Genomic DNA, 14,997 nt, shown 5'->3' with positions numbered 1-14,997 from the left:
ACCCTTCAGTGCACCGGACAACACCCAAGCAACTGAGCTACACCGGCCAGGGCCAAAGTGTTTTTCTTAAAGATACTTATTTTGTCACTCTTACCTTCTAATTTTCTTAGAAAACTTGATTCAATTTTATTCTTCACAGTTATTGAATCAGTAATAAGTTCAGAACTCTTCTCATCTGACACCAGAGGTTCCTTGGAATAGATATTTTGAACAGACTATATGAAAATAAGATATCAAATAATAAAAGTCTCAAACAGTAGTAGTACTAATTTGTCTTAGTGTTCAATATACTAAAGTCTTATCTATGTGAAAATATTGTTAGAAAAATTATGTTATACTCACATGTAGACTCACAAACTCTAAGATTAACTTTCTGAATTACTGACTACAGCAACAGGAATGACCATAACAGTCAATTTGCTTTCAATAAGCATATTAATCAATTGCTAAAATATGTTCACTTAAAAAGTGAGGTTAGAAAAGTTTGAATCCAACATAAAATATGACTCATTATTTTGTTACTATGATATTTTATCACCAAAAATAACAGCATTAGTCAAAATTAAGATTTAAGTCTAAGACAGTATTCTAAATCCAGAAAGTAAAATTTTAATAAAACTGCATTTTTCTCTAAGATAGTTGTGATTAGTTGAAATTATTATTTTAAAGCAAAGACCATAAAAGAGAGGAATTGCAAAAATGCACAATTGAAAAGGCGCATATTGTGACAACAGGGATCTAACTCAAGTACAATAAGACTAGTATAACCCCTAAAAATCAGAGCACAGAGACTAAAACTTTCCTGTCACTGAAGTTCAAAGTCGCTCTGCCATATTAACACATCAGACTAAGTTGTCTCACCTCTGCCCATCATAATTTATTCTCTCATTTTTGTCTAAGATGATCAGCCAGATCATGCAATTATACACACCAAGATATTAAAGCAGGGAGGACTGGCTCCCCTAGCTATTCCCAAAGTCCAGGCCACTGAGTCTGCTTAAACACATGCATAAAAAGTGTTACTTCATTTATCCCAAGAGATGGTTCATCTCTACCACCTCAGCCTTGGAGAAAGCGTTTAGGACTTCTGTACCATTAGTGGTCCTACATCTCTAGGGGGCTTCAGGAACATTGTTAAGGATATTGTATAAACTATAGGTTGCCTTTCACAGAAAAGGCTCCATGAACCCTTGGCTCCATATAAAAATTCAAAAAAGGAAATACCTGTAAATTTCTTAATTCGCAGGAATCATTTCTACTTGCTTTAGATCCAGGCACAGTCACCTCTTGGCATTCTGTTCTAGAGGTCTGTCTATTATCCAAAAAACAATTTTAATGTTTAATTTGAAGTGAATCTTTGCAATAAATTATTTTTTTTTCCATTTTAAAACTGGCTTTTAAACTATATAACTTTTTAATTGGAAAAATCTCTTGAAAAGATATTTAAGTCAGGCTGGTATGGCTCAGTGGTTGAGCATCGACCTATGCACCAAGAGGTCTCTGGTTAAATTCCCAGTCAGGGCACATGACAGGGTTGCGTGCTTGATTCCCCGTAGGGTGCAGGAGGCAGCCGACTGATGTTGCTGCTTCTGTCTCTCATTGATGTTTCTCTCTCTCCCTCCCTTCCTAAAAAAAAAAAAAAAAAAAAATCAATAAAAAATTTTAAAAATTAAACAAAAACATGATTCTAGCACAAACATGATTAAGTCAGGTGCTCAGCAATGACAAAAGTGAGAGAGATTGGCCTTGGCCAGTGTGGCTCAGTTGATTGAGCATCATCCCATGCACCAAAAGGTTGCCAGTTCAATTCTTGATCAGGGCACATGCCTGGGTTTCAGGCTCAAACCCCAGTGGAGGACATACAGGAGGCAGTCAATTGATGTTCTGCTCTCACATCTATGCTTCTCTCTCTCTGTCCCTCTCCCTTTCTCTCTAAAAATCTATAAAAATGAAAAAGTGATAGAGATTGGTAGGTGATTATATACTTCTTTATATAATAGGTAACCATTAGAATTAGGGTGTGACTATGGGAAACGAGAAGGGAACAGCAATATGTAAGTGAAACTCCACTTCAGACTGCAAATAGCTTAAGGATAAGAACTAGACTATAAACCCTTCTGTGGGCCTCCACAGTGCCTAGCATACAGCCTATCATAACAAGCAAGAAAATAACTGGCTTGTTTTTTTTTATTTTCCTGGAGAGTGAGAAACTATTCTTCAGCGAGGTATTTGAAATGAAGATAATAGTTATGACATTTTGGAGCTTAACCTGACATCCAAAACGTTCTTTTAATATTAATATGTAGCCCTGGCCGGTTTGGCTCAGCGGTTACAATGTCAGCCTGCGGACCAGAGAGTCCGGGGTTCGGTTCCCACTAAGGGCCCGTACCTCGGCTGCAGTTTGTCCCTGGCCCGGGCTGGGTTTGTATGGGTGGCAACCACTTAATGTGTCTCTCACATCAATGTTTCTCTCTCTCTTTAAAAAAATGAAAAAAAAAATGTAGTCGAACCCTAAGTATAACAGGAATTTAAGTATAGAAGACACCAACTAAAAACAATCAGTTGTGTTTCTAAAGTTTACTTGTCAAATAGTTTTCTGAAATCCAAAGAGACTTTTCCAATAGAAATAATGTAGTGATTAGAGTTAAGAATAGACCAGAATTCCCTTAGCTAAGCTAGAACGCTAGATTCCCATTTCTTTCAAGGGAATCAACAACCAAGGTGAAGGAAAAAGGAGAACACAATGGACGTAATAAACAGTATTTTATCCCTATATATTCTGTCCCACTTCTTGATGCCCTAGCTTCTGAAGCAAATGAATTAATTAATTATGCTTTCAACTGACAGCTGCTCTGCTCCTTGAACCAGCTGGAAAAGAAATCATCCCCAGACTGCCTTCACTCCTGCTACAGAGACTTCTATATACACACTAAGAAGACACTCTTACCAGAAAGGCTACCAATTTAAGTGAGAAAGGATGTTTGCATAGTCTTTTAAGCTTCAGGTTGTCTCAATGCCATGTTTCCTATTTTTTAATATTTCCTTTAATGAATATTTTTAATAAGTGAAAAAGCAAAATAAAGTCATATCTCCCACCCAAACCTTTGTCCCTGATATTTAAAGACTTGGTAGCCTTTAATACTAGATGAAATTTAATCATAATTACTATTATGTAGTAAAAGACTTTAAGACCATTCTGCCATCAATCTTCAAATATTGAAAACAAATTAAAAAATTAAAACCCAAACATACCTTTTTGTAAATCTTGGTACAATTGAATCATCAGTCTCCTCATGACAATCTGGGCTATTTAGAAGGTTAACTGGGACTCTTCCAAATGGGCATGACTAAAAATGTTTCGAAAGATTAAATGACCAACTAGGAAATAAGCAAAGACCTCACCACTACCCCTTAACCAAAGAAAATTAAAACTAACTTACCCGTTTAGCTTTGTTTGTTTGTTTTAAGGGATTTCGATGACCTATATCTGCATCTTGAGGGGGCACATTCTCGCTAAACAGAAAGAAAAAAACCCCCAAATTTTAAAAGAAGGTTAATATATTCATTTCCATTAACTGTTAAACACATCACTTTCACATGAAAATATATATATATAAACATACAAATTATATAAATGTATATAAGCATTTAAAAAACTGGTTCAATTTCCTCACCCATACAAAAACCTGGCTTTTGTAGTCTGTCCTCTGGAATCATGACTGATGTCTCTATTCTGTAAATGTCCAAGTGAATTAGGGAATGATTCTTGGGCACTTAACACTGTAGATGCTGAAAAAGTTTTGGAATTGTGATTTAATTTGAAAACACATAATGAATAAACAAAAAAGTAATTTCACAAATAAGAATACAAAGTCAATTCTTAGATCTGTCCCTAAGTAACATAAACAGACAAGATAAATATCTAACTATATTTAATAACCATTTCATAATTATATAATTGTTCCCCCAGAGTAAAAAACAGGCCCTATTTCTAAATGCAAAAAGCAATTTTCCTGTTTAGATTATTTTTAAATTTGTTACCAGTGAAAGTGTGATCAACAGCAACAAAATATCCAACATAATAGTAAAGACTTTATTACTCTAAATGTCTCACCTCCTTTAAATCTGAAATTTAAACTTAGATTGTGACCATTTTACGTAAATTGTGACCATTCTATATTTTCTATAAAATATTATCCTTATTCCTTTTTCACAGGTAATCAACCATAGAAAAGTATCAGCACACATTAATACACATACCTACCTGATAAACTCTTCCTTTCCTCTTCTGGAAGCAGCTGCTTTTTTTGCAGATTTAAATTCTGGATGGCAATTTCCAGCATTTGTAGTGGTACTGCTCCACATTCTACAGCTTTATGAAGAAGTTGTTTACTTTTTTTGAAATTACCTAACAAATTAAAAAATTATTGTTATTTTAATACCGCCATCTTCACTCTCCAGATTCTTATACGTCAGGACCTTGAAAAAAAATGTAAACACTTTAGGCAAAAATACTCATTTCATGGCTCTTGAGCTTAATTTCATAAGCAAATAAGCAACCTCACTTCTGATAAACAATTCATGTCAAATAATTTACTCGTGTAATATGTGATTGATGTAATTAGGCATTGGTGTATCACCACTGTCCATTTTCAGAAATAAAAGAAGTATAACAAAGCAATTACAAAGTGGGGACACCAAAGGTCAACAAAAACACTTAGGACCCTCAGGGAATTTATACAAAGGGAAAACTAAGCCCTAGATGTTATAATAGTCCCAAGAGCATCAATCTATTACAATGCAGTATAATAATGATCATTCATAATGACATTCAGTCATTAAGAAAAGGTTGACGTCTTTTGCTCAAAGGAATTCTCCATCAAATGGATTCTTGTAAAAAAATGTAATGACGAAGATTAATCTTTAGCTATCAGACTTAGCTATACCACCCCCAAAATGCAAAAATAATTACCATAATTACCTTTCTGACTACAGATAAATTACCAAACAAATTTCATTTCAAATGCAAAACTACACAATTTAGTCTACTATTTTGTTTATAAATACCAAAATGTATACATCATGTATCTTTTTTTTTTATCCTCACCCGAGGACATTTTTCCATTCTTTGTTCAGATCGAGTGGGAGGGAGCGAGAGGAAGAGAGAGAGAGAAACATCGACGTGAAAGGGACACATCGAGTGGCTGCCACCCGCACGACCAACCAGGGCCGGGGACAAACTGCAACCGAGGTCCATGCCCTTAGCAGGAACCGAACCCGGGTCTCTCCAGACCGCAGGCCGATGATCTAACCGCTGAGCCAAACCGGCCAGGGCTACATCATGTATCTTACAGAATGTTTTCAACATTTGTGGGAGCCACTGAGCTATCCTATGAACTTAGCACTTAGGGTATAAATATGATTAAGATATGACCTCTAGCTTCAGACAGTTCACAAGTGTTAAGAATATAAATATAATTGATAGTGATTAAGTCTACATTTATTGAGAGTAGTGATAGAATTTCATGTATTGAACATTTTAGGACAGCAAACAAAAAAGGCTTGGATAACTAGCAATTAGGGAGCTTATAGGCCCCTATGACAATCTGATAAAAACTATGGAATATCCTCCACTCCTACATACACACACATACACACCAAACTATACATCGGATATCAGAGATGTTCATGTTTCACTGTTCAAAATAATCACAATTTTGACCTTGAGATTACGATTACATTGCAGTGGTACAGATTCTTTTTTGCAGATCACAATTTGAGATGTTCAATATTTATGTGTTCTAAAAACATAAAGTTTATAGTTGCTACTGACAGACCATATTAACTCAAAAAATTTTTAGGCAGAATGAAGGAAAGATAAAGGGTCCAAAGAAGTGGCTAAACTTACTTTAACAAGCAAGGAGTTTGTACAATGCTTTTCTCCAACCTCAATCCTAGAGAATATTCTCCAGTTCCTGAGCCCTGCTTTAGGCACCATCATAGGGATTCTGGCTAATCCAAGCCAATAGTGATAATGTGTGTATCTGGCAGTAAAAGATATCAGAGATGGAGCAGAAAAAAGACTGAGGGAAAATAGGAACATCTGGCCAAGACGATATACTGAGGGCAGATCCACAGGCCTCAGAAAATGAGAGAGATGACTATGAATGGCCAGGCTAAAAATGTCTGAGGAATAGAATGCCCTGGTCCTATACAAAAACTCCAGAATATGAAGAAGGTGAGAAAGAAATGAAAGCTTCTATAGCAGTTTGCATTTCTTGTTTCTAAAGGGGAACTACTAATTAATGCTAAAATTATTGTTTGATGTATATTTTGGTGCTAAAAAACCACAGCGTAAGAAAAACTCATCTAAGCTCTAGCTTAAATATCTTATTTCCTTCATCCAACAATATTCAGTGAAAAAGCCACTTTCCTTTAGACTTTTCCTTAATCTAACTAAGCACAAACATGATATGCATGCTTATCTCCCTGGATTACTCCTACAAGTGGGAGAGCTAGTATAATAAATGTTCTCTGCATTTCTACTTAGGTGGGATGCTTCCCCCATAATCTCACCATAATCTCATCTGATCAACTTTCATGTCTTTTGCCTCAAATTCCTAATTCATATATATGTTACAAAGGAAGTTATCTTTTACTTAAAATTTGGACTTGATATTTCAAATTACCTTGTGATAATTCAAACTGTGCAAAAGATATATGCACAAAAGCAAATTTCTTGCAGTTTGCTCTGGCCATCTGAAAGTAGTCACGTGCATCATCTGGCTCTTGAATACTGGAATAAACAGAGTCAAATTTTAAGGAAGAGGACACAGCTACCTACACTTGATAATTTTTCATTCTAATTCCCAAAACACACAGGGTATTGTTTTCAAAATTTTCAAAACATTAGTAGGTTATTTTTTTAAAAATCTTTTTAAGCAGAGTTAAGAATAGGAAACTTGTTGAAATATGTACATAGTAAAGAGAGTTTACATTATTAACTTTCTAATTATAAGTAAAAGAATTTGGTAAAAAAAAAAATCTTAATTTTTTTACATAATCCTGACATGTTTTCATTTTTGTAATATAGCTATGTAATGTAGTCAAAATACTAATACTTACGCTTTCAATTCAGCAAATCTCACTTGAATTCGAGCAAAACTCTCATTTTGGCCATATTTATCTGGAGGAAGTGCTTCAATTGCTTGACTGTAACGACCAATTAATTTATTTAAAAGGACATCATTTAGAGGGACACTGTTTTTCTCTAGTTTGAGCAACAAATTCAACCAGTCCTCTGGGTTGTTTGCCATCATCATAATTTGGTTAACAGTTCCTGAATTATCTAAATAACAGAAACAAAATATTCCATAACAAAAGTAAGAAAGACATAAAAACAAATGCCAAATTGTACTTTTCCTTCAAATTACAGTTGTACTCTCAACCTAAACTCCTTAAAATACTTTTTAAAAATTTTAACAATTTGTATAAATATGAGCAACTTGTTTATTGCATAGATATCTTTTATGAGGTTATATTTTACTTTAAAAAAACTATATATTTTGAAGGAAAGAAAAGAACTGGAAGATCAGACATTGATATTCAGCTTAGTCCCTTCCATATACATCCAAACCCAGCAGAAGGAGCAATAATCTGTGTAATATTGATATCCACCGAGATCTGGCAGCCTCTAAACCCTGTTGAGACAGTCAAAATGGTGAAACAAAAAAAACAAGTCCCAAATGAAAGAATAAGAGAATTCTCCAGAAGGGCTAAAGGAAATGGATAAGCCAATATCCCTGATGAACACAGACACCAAAGCTCTCAATAAAATATTAGCAAATTGGATCCAACAATATATTAAAAAAATTATTCACCATGACCAAGTGGGATTTATCCCAGGGATGCAAGACTGGTATGGTATTTGCAAACCAATAAATGTGATACACCACATAAATAAAATGAAAGATAAAAATCGTATGATCATATTAATAGATGCTGAAACAGCATTTAACAAAATCCAGCACCCATTTCTGATAAAAACACTCAGCAAAGTGGGAATGGAGGAATCATATTTCAACATAATAAAGGCCATACATGACAAAGCTACTGTCAACATCATACTCAATGGGCAAAAACTAAAAGCATTTCCTGTAAGAACAGAAGACAGGGATGTCCACTTTTGCCATTCTTACTTAACATAGTACTAGAAGTCTTAGCCAGAGAGATCAGATAAGAAGAAAAAATAAAAGACATCCAAATTGGAAAGGAAGAAGTAAAACTGTCATTATTATTTGAATATGACATATTGTACACAGAAAACCCTAAAGACTCCATCAAAAAATTACTAGATTTAATAAATGAATTCTGCAAAATATCAGGATACAAATTAACATTCAGAAATCGATGGCATTCTTTTTTTAAAAAAATATTTTTTCTTTATTAATTTTAGAGAGAGAGGAAGGGAGAGGGAGAGAAATAGAAAGATTGATGAGAGAGAACATCAATTGGCTGCCTCCTGCATATTCCCCACTGGAGACTGGGCCTAAAACCTGGGCATGTGTACTGACCGGGAATCGAACCAGCGACCTCTTGGTGCATGGGTAGACACTCAACCACTGAGCCACACCGGCCGGGCTCGAAGACATTCTTGTACACCAATAATGAACACTCAGAAAGAGACACTAAAAAAAAATCCCATTTATCATTACAACAAAAAAAATTAAGATACCTAGGAATAAATTTAACCAAGGAGGTATAAGACCTATTCTCAGAAAATTATAGGACATTGGAAAAAGAAATAGAGGAAGATATAAAAAAGTAGATGCATATACCATGTTCATGAGTTGGAAGAACCAATATCATTAAAATGTCCATACTACCCAAAGCAATCTATAGATTCAATGCAATCCCTATTAAAGTACCAATGACATATTTCACAAATCTAGAACAAATACTCCAAAAGTTTATATGGAAACAAAAAGACCCCAAATAGGCACAGCAATCCTGAGAAAGAACAAAGTGGAAGTGATCAGAATACTGGATATCAAGTTATACTACAAAGCTATCGTAATCAAACAGCCTGGTACTAGCACAAGAACAGGCATACAGATCAATGGAACAGAACAGAGAACCCAGAAATCAACTCAAGACATTATGCACAATTAATATTCAGCAAAGGAGGCAGGAGCATACAAAGAAGAAAAGACAGTCTCTTCAATAATTGATATTGAGAAAACTGGACAGGTACATGCAACAAATAAAACTAGACCACCAACTTACACCATACACAAGAATAAAGTCAATGGATAAAAGACTTAAATGTCACGAGAAACCATACAATCCTAGAAGAAAATGTAGGCAGCAAAATCTCAGACATCCCATTAACAGAATTTTCACCAATACATTGCCTAAGGCAATAAAAACAAAGGAAAAAATTAATATATGGGACTACATCAAACTAAAAAGCTTCTGCATGGCAAAAGAAACCAGCATCAAAATGAAAAGGGAAACCACTCTTTGGGAGAACATATTTACTAGCGATACATAGGATAAGGGTTTAACATCAAAAATATATAAAGTACTCATACAGCTCAACAAAAGGAAGATAAACAATCCAATTAAAAAATGGGCAAAAGACCTGAATAGACACTTTCCAAACAGGACATACAAATGGCCAAGAGACATGAAAAAATGCTCAACGTCACAAATCATCAGAGATACAAATTAAAACAACCCTAAGGTATCACCTCACACCTGCCAGAATGGCAGCCACCAACAAATCACCCAACAAGTGCTGGTGAGGATGTGGAGAAAAGGGGACTCTCTAGTACACTGCTGGTGGGAATGTAGACTGGTGCAGCCATTACGGAAAATATAGTGTTTCCTCGAAAAAATTAAAAATGGAAGTGCCATTTGACCCAGTGATCCCACTTCTTAGAGTATATCCTAAGAAGGCTAAAACACCAATCAGAAAAAATATATGCATCCTTGTGTTCATAGCAGCGTTATTTACAATCGCAAAGATCTGGAAACAGCCTAAGTGTCCATCAGTAGATGAGTAGATAAAAAAGCTGTGATACATTTACACAGTAGAATACTATGCAGCTCTAAGAAAGAAGGATCTCTTATCCTTTGAGATGACACTGAGGGACCTGGAGAGTATTATGCTAAGCAAAATAAGCCAGTCAGAGAAAGACAAGTACCACATGATCTCACTTATTTATGGAATATCATGAACAAAATAAGCTGATGATCAAAACAGATCCAGAGATATGGAAGTAAAATGAAGAACTTACACACATATATGCATAACCAATGGACACAGACAATAGTGTGGGGAAGATAGGAGAGGGCTGGGAGTGGGGAGGGGGGCATTAACTGGGGATAAAAGGGGGGACATCTGTAATACTTTCAAAAATAAATATTAAATATAATAATTTTGCCTGGTCCGTGTGGCTCAGTGGATGAGCGTTGACCCATGCACCAGAAGGTTGCTGGTTCGATTTCCAGTCAGGGCACATGCCCAGGTTATGGGCCCAATCCCCAGTGGGGGCATGCAGGAGGCAGCCAATCGATATTCTCTCTCATCAATGTTTCTATTTTTCTCCCTCTCCCTTCCTCTCTCTCTAAAAATCAATAAAGAAAAAAAATTTTAATAAATTATTAAAAAATAAAAAAATTGGAAATATTATTTATAGGTAGCTTTAAAAACCATATTTAGTCTAAAAAAATTTTATGCTGCAACAGCATAACTCTATTTTAGTATGCTAACTATTCAAAGAAAACCTAAGGCTCTCCCATCACCACCTATGCCAACTTTCTTAGAAAATTCATTAGAAACTTATTCATTAAAAACTTATTACCCAAGTCTTCTGGTAAACTTTTTTATCTAACATTAACTCCATATACCTCAAACTTACTTTTAAACCAACCAAACAAAACCAGTTTACAAAAGATAAGCAACTGATATGGGTCATTTTCCTCTCCCTCCATGTTACCCATTTTTCCATAATTTTCACATTACAATTTATTTTTCATTTTCTTTAGTGTTAAATGTTTTAAAAAGACAATCTGAATTAATGTCAGTCTCCTGTTTACAATATTTTAGTCATTACTAAACATGATTAAATTCTTATTTCTCAGAGAAGCTAGCATTCCTTTCATCAGTTTTAGTTACCTCCATCAAGAGCTAAATCTTTACTTTTGCAAACAAAATTATTGTTTCTGCTTTCTACAAAAACATAGCATTCATAATTTTGTTTTATTTTAAATTTAATCTGGTCTGCTCTTAACTTCATTTTTCAGTTTTACTTCCCATTGCTTTCCTAACAAATTATTTTACAAAATGTCGAAACAACACGTCTTTGCAGATGTAATCCTCATGCCTCTGAGTACCCCATTCTCCCTCCATTCAACACTTGAAGCATTGTGTTTGTTATTATTCATTTGTTGCCAAACATATTATATACAGTATAATGGTTTCATAAATTATTCTTATTTAGAAACCATGGTTTTAAGCATCTTTGAATCTTCCTCAATACTTAACCTAATGTTGTACACCCCAATTATGAATATATGTTAAGTATTTACAAGTTTGGTTGAGCTAAAGATTTTAAATAAAGATTATTACCTTGGTATACAAGCTTTGATAGTGCTTTTAAACACACATAACAACGTATGGTGGTATTCTATTAAGAATTTGCTTAACACCAAAATGATTAGCTCTGAGGTTGTTTCAAGTAAATATGATCTGCTATCATGAATACATTATAGATTCTTCCATTTATTTTCAATCCTTTATCCATTTAATGGTCAGTATAGATATGACAAACTTAACTAAAGGTCACTTTTCAAATGACCTTAACAATCTAAAATGTAGTAAATTAGGCTTCTGAGCTAACACTTTTCATAAAGGTTGAGTATTAAAATTTGAGCACTTTCATTTATTCATCATTCAATAAACATTTAGGTGCCTACTCATGCCAGGCAGCATTTTAAGTTGTGTAGATAAAATAGATAAAAACCATGCCTTCAGGGAGCTCACATTCTAGCGAAGGAGATAGACAATAAATAAATATATGAGTAAATCAGATAAGGTGATTAGTGCTACAAAGAAAAATAACAGGAAAGGGAGATAGAAGACACACTCCCACCTCAGTGGGCTACTATTTTTTTAAACATATTTTTTAAGATTTTTTTTTTAGAGAAACATCAATGAGAACATTGATAGGCTGCCTCATTCCTGCATGCCCCCTAGTGGGGGTGGAGCCTGCAATCTGGGCATGTGCCTGACCAGGTATTGAACCCTGACCTCTTGGTACATAGAACAAAGCTCAATCACTGAGCCACACCACAAAGACACACTGGGTGGGCTGCAGGTTATTATTTTAAATAGGTGAGTTAGGAAGGCCTCACTGAGATGACATCTGAACAAAGCCCTGAAGGATATCTGGGGAGTGGTGTTCACTTCATAGCAGAGGGCAAGAGAAAAGGCACTGGGGTAAGAGCTGGTCTAGCATATAGGAGAGATAGGGAAGCCACTGTGGCTGGAATAGAGTGAGCAAGGAGAATAAAAAAAAAAAGGCCAAGTGTGTAATATAGGAAGATTCTCCAAATCAAAAATTGAGTGCTTGACTTTAAATTCAAACATAATTTTATTAAGATTGGTGAGTCTTTCAGTTTGCAATAAAAAAAGAATGAAGAAAAAAAAAAAAAGCACATCTATTGATAGTACGCATAGCAGCAGAAATAACCGCTGACAATAACATAAGAGTTAAGAAAAACTACCTCTGGATACACTGTAATAAAGGATGTTTCCTTTTATCACAGAGCAGAAAATTGTGAGAATATTTCCACACAAAAGGGTTACAATATAGAGTGTATGTACAGTACTCTAATTGGTTAAGTATTAAATTACTGAGAAAATTACATTATGTGCACATACAGTAGTTAACATTTTATTCCTTTACCTTAGAGGGCACTCAAAAAAAGAAGCTCACCTGTGGTATCAGAAGAGGAAGAGACTTTATTCAAGTTTAGCTCATCAGTAAGGTCTTCATTTTTAAATTTATTTTTAAAATCTCTCACTTTGTTGATTATTGAATCAATTGTCAATTCTCTGCCACTTAAATCCTCGGCCTCCATTTCTAAGAAAAAAAAATTGAACTAGTCATAATTCCTATATTTACTAGCATTAAGGAGAAGAAAACATTGCAACTAGCCTTTTAGAACCCAGAAGACTAAAGCATCACTATGTGAACACATGTTAACTCGGATGTATTGAGGTAGTATTTGTGAAGCTATGTACATAAAAACAACTGCATATATTTGAAATTTGTCCAGCAAGGCTCCCAGTAAGCTAAATATGTGTTTTTTTCCTAAAAGAACTTCCATTGCACAACACTGAAATTGCTGCCCCTCCTTTCAAATTTTCCATTTTTTCTTCTATATACTTAATGACTTCCTTTCACTCTTTTTCCAGAATTATTTTCTCTGGGCCATTTGCAAATTCTCTCATTTAAGAAAATGTGATGGACTGTTTATTTGGGTTCTGGTAGAGACATATAGACATATAAAGAATCCTTTTGGCCCTGGCTGGTTTGGCTCAGCGGTTAGCGCATCGGCCTGCGGTCCGGAGAGACCCGGGTTCGGTTCCCGCTAAGGGCACGTACTTCGGTTGCAGGTCGACCCCGGCCCTGGTTGGTTGCGCGGGTGGCAGACACTCGATGTGTCCCTTTCACATAAATGTTTCTCTCTCTCTCTCTGTTCCTCTCTCTCCCTCCCACTCTATCTGAACAAAAAATGGAAAAATGTCCTCAGGTGAGGATAAAAAAAAAAAACAGCCCTGGCCAGTTTGGCTCAGCGGTTAGAGCTTCGGCCTGCGGTCCGGAGAGACCCGGGTTCAGTTCCCGCTAAGGGCACGTACTTCGGTTGCAGTTTGTCCCAGGCCCTGGTTGGTCGTGCGGGTGGCAGCCACTCGATGTGTCCCTTCACGTCGATGTTTCTCTCTCTCTCTCTCTTCCTCCCACTCTATCTGTACAAAAAAATGGAAAAATATCCTCGGGTGAGGATAAAAAAACAAAAAAACAAAAAAAACAAGAATCCTTTTGGTAATGTGCATAACCATTCCTTCAGTCACTTGCTTTATGTGAGCTAACATGCCCACTGCAAGGGCTCTTACATCACAGCCCTTTATTGATAAATGGAATATCAGCAGGCTTCTTCTTGTACATTTCTGACAGAATCCTGATTTGCTAACTTAATCACTCTAATATCAAGAATCTACTGTATTCGTATAACACTGTTCATCTACATGGTAGTGATGTTTGGTCACCAAAGCGTCTGCTGTCTTCCTGTCGATCTCTGTTTATAATTCTCAAACATCAAGCCAGTAACCCAGGGTCATCGATATCAATGCCGCCACTGACCTCGAGTTTAGCAACGAAAAGGGGCCATAAAGTTGGCATCTAGATATCATCTCTTGAAGTCAGGTTCGAAAGGTAACTGTCAGAACAAACCACCATCTCCTCTTCCTATCCTAAAACACCAGACAAGAGAAAACTATCTTCTGGAAGACGATCTCGAGTCCCCAAACTCTCCCCAGGTGCCCCGCCAGCCGTCTTCCCGGCGAGGTCCACACCCACCTCTTGCTTCCGGGATCCTCAACAAAACCTCCGGCAACAGCCTGCGGCCCGGCGGAGGCAGCAAGACTCCCCTCCCCCTCCAGCTCGCTTAGCAGCGCCCGCCACCTCCGCCTCTCCCGACCACTTACCGACCCCCGCGGCTAAAGAGCCTAGTCACAGGCCGCCCCGGTTCCCCGGTGCACTTGCGAAGCGGAGCTCACCGCCAGAAAGCCGAGTTGAGAAGAAAAAATGGAATCCAAACCCCACTCCGTAAACACGTTTGAATTTCCCCGCCGCTAATGTCACGGCCTCCTATTGGTCGATTCTGATCACGTGCAAGCGTCCTCCGTGATTGGTTCGTGTGCATTGG

At 36.2% G+C, this 14,997-nt stretch overlaps 1 protein-coding gene across 2 annotated transcripts in view; it reads right to left on the bottom strand.

Moving 5' to 3' along the window:
- TTK (TTK protein kinase) overlaps positions 1 to 14,795 on the bottom strand; it is a 50,443-nt gene extending 35,648 nt beyond the window's left edge. The window contains exons 1-10 of one of the 2 annotated variants that reach the window (XM_036249148.1): positions 14,777 to 14,795; positions 13,005 to 13,151; positions 7,126 to 7,348; positions 6,690 to 6,796; positions 4,265 to 4,408; positions 3,675 to 3,789; positions 3,441 to 3,513; positions 3,253 to 3,347; positions 1,225 to 1,312; positions 95 to 215 (exon numbers count right to left, since the gene is read on the bottom strand). In XM_036249148.1, the coding sequence (XP_036105041.1) occupies positions 95 to 215; positions 1,225 to 1,312; positions 3,253 to 3,347; positions 3,441 to 3,513; positions 3,675 to 3,789; positions 4,265 to 4,408; positions 6,690 to 6,796; positions 7,126 to 7,348; positions 13,005 to 13,149 (1,111 nt within the window). In that variant the 5' untranslated portion in view covers positions 13,150 to 13,151; positions 14,777 to 14,795. The remainder of the gene's footprint in view (positions 1 to 94; positions 216 to 1,224; positions 1,313 to 3,252; positions 3,348 to 3,440; positions 3,514 to 3,674; positions 3,790 to 4,264; positions 4,409 to 6,689; positions 6,797 to 7,125; positions 7,349 to 13,004; positions 13,152 to 14,776) is intronic. The other variant, XM_036249149.1, reaches the window with a different exon arrangement.
- Positions 14,796 to 14,997: the final 202 nt, after the last annotated feature.

The sequence above is a fragment of the Molossus molossus genome, unplaced genomic scaffold (genome assembly GCF_014108415.1).
Source record: "Molossus molossus isolate mMolMol1 unplaced genomic scaffold, mMolMol1.p scaffold_m16_p_8, whole genome shotgun sequence".
NCBI classification, from domain to species: Eukaryota; Metazoa; Chordata; class Mammalia; order Chiroptera; family Molossidae; genus Molossus; species Molossus molossus.
This window is presented reverse-complemented; position numbering and strand designations above follow the sequence as displayed.